Source organism: Charadrius vociferus, unplaced genomic scaffold (assembly GCF_000708025.1).
Source record: "Charadrius vociferus isolate BGI_N301 unplaced genomic scaffold, ASM70802v2 scaffold871, whole genome shotgun sequence".
NCBI lineage: Eukaryota > Metazoa > Chordata > Aves > Charadriiformes > Charadriidae > Charadrius > Charadrius vociferus.
In genome coordinates, this window is record NW_009646866.1 from 140,327 (window position 1) to 147,210 (window position 6,884).

The 6,884-nt window shown below is 46.5% G+C and overlaps 2 protein-coding genes across 2 annotated transcripts; one reads left to right on the forward strand and one right to left on the reverse strand.

The window, feature by feature from the left end:
* Positions 1-4,542: 4,542 nt before the first annotated feature.
* On the forward strand, positions 4,543-4,969 carry LOC104294728 (histone H2B 1/2/3/4/6). The gene has a single exon (XM_009894371.1). The coding sequence runs from the start codon at positions 4,546-4,548 to the stop codon at positions 4,924-4,926; it is 381 nt and encodes a 126-aa protein (XP_009892673.1). The 5' UTR covers positions 4,543-4,545; the 3' UTR covers positions 4,927-4,969.
* A 1,470-nt stretch (positions 4,970-6,439) lies between these two features.
* Positions 6,440-6,883, reverse strand: LOC104294758 (histone H1; the record flags this gene model as incomplete). Its single annotated transcript, XM_009894405.1, has 1 exon — positions 6,440-6,883. A coding segment is annotated over one exon (444 nt), but the record flags the coding sequence as incomplete, so codon positions are not given.
* Between the last annotated feature and the right edge of the window lies 1 nt (position 6,884).

Below are 6,884 nucleotides of genomic sequence, written 5' to 3' on the forward strand. Positions count from 1 at the left end.
CGCCGCCGCCATTTCCCCGCGCTCCGACAAAGAGCCCGACCGGGGCGGGGGAGGGGGGTTGGGGGGTGGACACGGGCGTGATGGTCACTGTGCTCGAGTAAATCCACCGTTTTATAAGGAGTGCTGAGCAGCTCCTTTAATACATTTCTTTTTTTTTTTTTTTTTTTCCACGGAGATGAAACGTTCCTTTTTTTGTAGGTGGTTACATCAGTCCCACGTCTCTGACTGCACAATCATGCGGCTTTTCTGTGCTTATGGATTGAGGTGTTGATGAAGGAACTGCTTTGTTTATCTTATTAATGTACCCATCGAAAAAATTTAGATTGCTTCAGGTGCTTTTAAAGATATGTCTTGTGTTTCTCATGGTCATGGCCTTGCTCTTTATCGGTACATAATATCTCAAAGTATTCCTTTTGCTGTTTTTTTTCTTCACAGAGTTTTACTTTTCAGACTTTTTTTTTTTTGTAAATTGTAGTTCTATACCTGCTCTCAGAGCAAACAAAACATCATTTTAATAAGTTGCCTCATTCGTGTCAAGAAATCTCAGGTTTCCAAATGTAATTTATTTCAGAAAATGCATAGCAACTTTTTCTTCCCCTCTTTATGCTTTACTTTCATCTTGTGGCTTTTTCAGCATAGCTATTTTATGCTGTGGAAATGTACCTATGTATTTATTGTTTACTGCTTATAAGGTCTTCCAGTAATAGTGACACTCAGCAATTTACAAGGCTAGAAAACTTGCAGCTATAAATGGCAATATAAGCGGCATTTAATACAATTATGTTTAATATTTCAGTCTTAATGGCTGAAAGATCTACAATACTTACCCATAACCTTAAAACCAGACTTCTCAAATGTAAGTCTAAGGTGCATCATGCACTTCAGAAATTTTCCAAAATAGGCAGAACCGCTGAGAGCTGTGCTTTGTCATCAATGTAACTGTAATATTACCTGATTCTATGTGCTATTATCTCGTTGTTCTGTAACTCTTCATGGGACTTCTTGGTTCTTTTCTCTGTATTACCACAGTGGAATAGACAGCACTAAAACGATGTTCTGAAACCAATCGATCTCTAACGCTTATCCTACTACTCTTGACGGCCTATCTTTTTGTCTCTGCTTCTTTGTTTTGGTTAATGGTTTCTGTTCATTTGCTTTTCCGGTGTTTTTGGTACTGCCAAGGTGTAGTCTGTAAGCCGGGGATAATACACAGCTCTCTGACTTTCCTTCATCAGATAAGTGGTCCTCCAGCATTTTGGGTTGAAGAGGCTGCAGAGGTGGGATACTGCAGAACACCAAGATACTACTCAAAAAATCCATATTTTTTTTTTTCCCCTCGAAGCCCATTTAGGCAGTAAGCACAGACAGAAAAGGATTATCTTTCTGCCTTGAGATTTCAGAATAAGAAAGGGCATTTTCCAGAAAAATCTATGCAGACGACACCCAGGAGCTGCAGTGGCGTAACACTAACAGCTGTTTTACCTTTATGTCTTCCCATTACCGGCTAGAAACTTTCAGCTGGAGCAGTTACCTGAACAGGAGAAAACTGACAGCCTGTAGCACAACATGTTTGCCTGGAGGAAATACCCCAACCAGGGGAAAAAAATGCCATAATTCATACTGGTCGGTAACATGCAATAGGCAGGTGACTCCTTCAAAGTCTGATGATGTTCTTTGAGTTGTTCCAGAGCTGTTCTTTGAAGCCTTTTCTCTGTTCCCTCCCATCAGACTTAGATTTCCTGACTCTGAAGGATTATTTCTTTTGGATGCTCCAAAGCCTTGGTCGGTCACTAGAAACTCCATTGTTATCGAAGTGGTGTGGATGATGAGTGACTGGTGGTTAACAAGTTCCCATCCATTTCCTTAACTGAAAATGGGTTTTCTTGGACTGTTGAGAGAAATACAAATTTCTAGATTTCTTTTCCATACACCCCAGCTAAACAGTGCAGAAAACTCAGCTTTTCTGCCATTATTGATAAGGTTTCCGCAATCTGTTCTTTCTGAGAAATTGAATTCCCTTACAAATATCTTCTAACCCTCTTCCCATTCCCCTCCCCAATTATTTCGCCTTCAGCACTCTCCAAGTCGTACCTGTTTGTGACGGGGCAGCACACACAACCACACTACACCAGGAATGAGTAGCCTCCGGTGGTTGTTTTTGAGGGTTTGTGTTTTGGGTTTGTTTGTTGGGGGGGTTTTTTTGTTTTGTTTTAACAGATTTTTTAGCTGGAAGGCAGAACCAAGCAGTAGCAGTTCAGTTCACAGCAGCCACCTTTCCTCGACAGAGGCTCGAAACTGCATTTCTTTCTAGTCCGTAGCTGATCTTCACAAAATTTCTTAGAACTGAGAATCTCTGAGACCTGAATCAACTTCTGCTTTTTTTTTTTTTTTTGTTTGTTTGTTTGTTGGAACTGATCAACAGACTCAAAAGGATTAATGTGGGGAGGGGGGTGTTTGCAGGAGCTGGGTTTGTTTTGGGGCAGGGGGTCTTTTGTTTATAACGCCTCTGCTTTCTGGACCCATGCACATTACATTTCTCAGATTGCCCAGTTATTCTTTGTTATTCAGAACAGTTTAATAAGAGCAACAGCCTTCATCTGCTTGTTGTGGAGACAAAACTGGAGATGCTATGCCACGCTATCCCAGAATGGCATGGCAGGTCGTGGACTTTCACATATGTTCACGTAAGCGCTCCAGTTATCAGGCAGAGGTGTTCTCAGTGAACTGCTTTTCCAGGCGATGCTTATGCCAAAAGAAAGTCATCAGGTTCACAGCATACGGGAGGAGTTAAATGATTAGAGGTGGGTCACTCGGGCTTCTCTTCCCTCTTCGCTGAAAAAGAGGAATATTCTTCTCTTGGAAAGGCAGATAGAGCTCCCTCCTGCCTCACCGGATTTTCTCCGAGCTGATCGAGCTGCTAAAAGCAGCTGTGGGGGAAGCAGTGCAAATGGAGATGGATGAGCACTCACCACATCCCCGTTCCTGATGAGAGAGAGCAGAGCTGGGGGAGGTGAACATGAAACCAGAGTGCCGCAGTATCACAGAGCCAGCATGAAGCTGCTCCCCTCACCACAGGTGGCTGGTTTTGTGCCCCCCCAGTTTAGGTGCTGAGCACAGCAGAAGCACTTGCAAGCAAGCCTCGCTCACCGGGAAGGAGAAAGGTCCCACTCTTTCGTCATCTGGCTCCCTCTCTTCAGACAGCACTATTTTGGATGTAGGCTGGAAATCTTTTTGCATCCAGAGTTATCCTCAGCAGGGTAAAAGGAAAAAAAGCAGAAGCAAAACCAGCTCCGTAAGGTGAACGAACTTTTTATTGCTTCCACCAGTATCCAGGATCTCTGTCACTATCCTTACAAATGTCCCTGAAGATTTAGTTTTGTTGCGTTTTAAGCAGTCTCACTCACCTTAAGTGACATTTACCCATGCCAGGTGAGTTTCTTGTATAGGCCCGTGCCATCCGTCTCCTCTGATACCAACAAAGTCCAGAGTTTGAACAACCCTTGAAAGTTCCAAAAGGAATTAGCATCATGACAGCACTGGCTATATGATACCAAGTTATCCAGTCCTGGGGTCATTCAACCACAAATTAACTTGATCCCTTTAAATGTGGATCATAGCATTCTCTCTTACCAATGAATTAATTTATAACTGTAATTTATAATGTGGCCACAGAGAATTTTAATTTAAAAACATCATGATTACCCTTTTTCTAAATTTACAGGTTAATACTATATTAAAGAACACTTCCTCTATGATATATTTAAAAAAAACAACAAAACTGCATCAGAATTCTTAATACCACTGATCGTGTTAGACTGTTTAAACAATTATTTTTTTCTTCTTGAACAATTAAATCAACTTGACGAGAAAACAGCCAGAACTTCTGATTCATAATAAATTCAAAATTCAATTTGAATCCATGATTCGTCTTTTCTTAGAAGGAATATCTTGCTTTGACTTCAAGAAGTTCATCCGATCTTTATTACATCCCAAAAGAAGCCTGCATTCTTTCAGCTGACACACTAAATCAGAACTTTCACCTCATTTAAAGTCCTGAACACCAGCCATATTCTGTGGGCCAGAAGAATTAATTTCAAACCCATTTAAGAAAACTCAGTATTCCAGAGCCTCTATATCTTTTCTGTTTTTTTTTTTTTTTTTTAAAAAAATTTTTTTTTTTTTTTTTTTTTCCCCTTTTATATGTAATTTGTGGCTGTTACAAATGTAGGCTGTTAAGTCAAATATGCAGGTATACCTTTTTGAAGGAGCAAAAGTGTAGCAAAACCCCTTGCTAGTCTCTCTTTTTTTTTTTTTTTTTTCTTTTTTTCCTGGAGAAATTGCCGATGACTACGCTTTGCACGTACAGCTCCGCCGGAGGAGGCGGCTGCAGGGCACACACGGGCCCGGGTGCTCCGCGGTGACCCCGGGGGCGGGGCGAGGCCGGACAGCAGCGGACGAGCTTCGCCACCGAACCCGTGATCGAAAGAGCTCGTTCTGATTGGCTGGGTGGAGTCGAATTATTCACTGACAGGTGCGTTTGCTGCCATGCCCGAGCCGGCCAAGTCCGCCCCCGCGCCCAAGAAGGGCTCCAAGAAGGCGGTGACCAAGACGCAGAAGAAGGGCGACAAGAAACGCAAGAAGAGCCGCAAGGAGAGCTACTCCATCTACGTGTACAAGGTGCTGAAGCAGGTGCACCCCGACACGGGCATCTCGTCCAAGGCCATGGGCATCATGAACTCCTTCGTCAACGACATCTTCGAGCGCATCGCCGGCGAGGCCTCGCGCCTGGCGCACTACAACAAGCGCTCCACCATCACCTCGCGGGAGATCCAGACGGCCGTGCGGCTCCTGCTGCCCGGCGAGCTGGCCAAGCACGCCGTCTCCGAGGGCACCAAGGCTGTCACCAAGTACACCAGCTCCAAGTAGAGTGTCTCGCGCCGCCAGTTTTAACCCAAAGGCTCTTTTAAGAGCCACCAATTTTTTTCACGTAGGAGAGCTGAGTTACCTTTTTTTTCTTGAGGTATGTAAATAACCTGTTTGTTTGTACGTCACTGGAAAGTTAAGTACTTGCTTCCTTTAATCGCTGAAAGGCAAGCTCTTAATTTTTAAGGGGGGGGGTCCCTCAGTTAACAGCCTGTACTCAGTATGCAGAATTGTACTTGGTTATTTAAAGCTTAGAAATGAGTGCGCGCTATTGGTTCTGGACTAAACACAACTAAAAAGCAGCGATGTCTTAGTCCTGTTGTTTTACCATCTCTCTTTTCGGAGCTCCGCGGTCCCGCGGGGGAAAGGCAGGTCGTCTTTTATTGTCTAAGGGGTTTAATTCCTCTGTACTTAATGGGTCCGATAGAAAATCCTGGCTGCTATTCAGACCTCGCTTTCTCTGCCTTATAACTCTAAAATAAATAAATGAAAAAAAATTTAGTTCTCTGTCTTACAGCGACTAATAAATACTTTTAAAGCAGTTTCTTGAAGCAAGCCTGCCCGTAGCAGTTTGCAGCTCGGTTTCTGGGGGTTTTTGTACATTACAGTGTGCGTCTCATCCACCACCCCCCCCCTTTTTTTTTTTTCTTTTTTTTTTTCAATGAAATAACTGCCTCTACTCGATTGTAGATAAGGAAAGGCTTCTCTTTACGAGGAGTTTTGCGGTTTAAAACACCCAATGTCCAAACTTGCGCAGTTTAGTATTTCGTGGCTGTGAAGCCGGGGGCGGCCGGAGGTGCGCAGGCTACCCGGGGTCCGGGAAAGAGGGGCTGCAGCTTTTCCTGCCCCGGTGCGAAGGGGAAGTTCCGCCCGCCGGAGCAGCGCTGCCGAGGACCCTCTCTCCGGCAGGGCAAACGCAGGGCCGGGGCGCGGCATACGCTTTTCCCCATCCCCATCCACCCGCACCACCCCCGGCCCCGAAACCCGTGAGAAGGGGAAGGAGGCGCCGACGCGGTGCCGCGGCGGAGGGGGAGTCACCGCCCGGGGGGCGGGGCCTGGAGGAGAGGGGGCGGGGCTGGACGGGCAGAAGGGGCCAATCCCCGCCCAGCGCGGGACTTTTAAACTCCGCCGGGGACCAGCAGTGAGAGCCGCTCGCTGTGCCACGGGGTCGGCGCCGCCGCTGCCGCCTCCTCCTCCTCCTGTTACCGCTCCCGGCTGCGCCGGTCAATTACGAGGGGGCGGAGCAAGGGCCGGGCTCCCAAATTGCACGTAGGAAAACATTTCCTCTTAAAGCAAGCGCGGGTCTCCCATTGCAGGCTGCACCGAACGCGCTTCTTCCGGGAACGGTAACTTTCCTCATTTCGCCATAAATTGCTACTAAAACCTTTTAAAGATTTCGTTCTGTTGCTACGATTACCGTAGTGTTCCAGCTCTTTTTACGAGTGAGTGGGTGGCTCTTAAAAGAGCCTTTGGGTTTATTTAAATGAGTAGACTCTATAATTTCTTCTCAGGCGTTTTACTTCTTTTTGGGCGCCGCCTTCTTCGCCTTGGCCGCTTTGGGCTTGGCCGCCTTCGGCTTTGCTGCCTTGGGCTTCACCGCTTTCGCCTTGGCCGGGCTCTTGGCTGCCTTCTTGGGGCGGCCTGCCTTGGCTGCTTTCTTGGGGCTCTTGGCTGCTTTCTTGGAAGCGGCAGCTGCAGGTTTCTTGGCTTTCTTAGGGCTCTTCTTCACGGCCGCTGCCTTCTTGGGCTTCTTGGCGGCGCTGGCGGGCTTCTTGGCCGCCGGCTTCTTGGGTTTGGCCGCCGGCTTTTTCTTGGTTGCCTTCTCCTTTGTCTCGCCGGGCTTCTTGTTCAGCTTGAAAGAGCCGGAGGCGCCGGTGCCCTTGGTCTGCACCAGGGTGCCTTTGCTGACGAGGCTCTTGAGCCCCAGCTTGATGCGGCTGTTGTTCTTCTCCACATCGTAG

Excerpts from the sequence above, each read along its gene's own strand:
- LOC104294728 (XM_009894371.1), top strand. The coding sequence starts at position 4,546 with ATGCCCGAGCCGGCCAAGTCCGCCCCCGCGCCCAAGAAGGGCTCCAAG.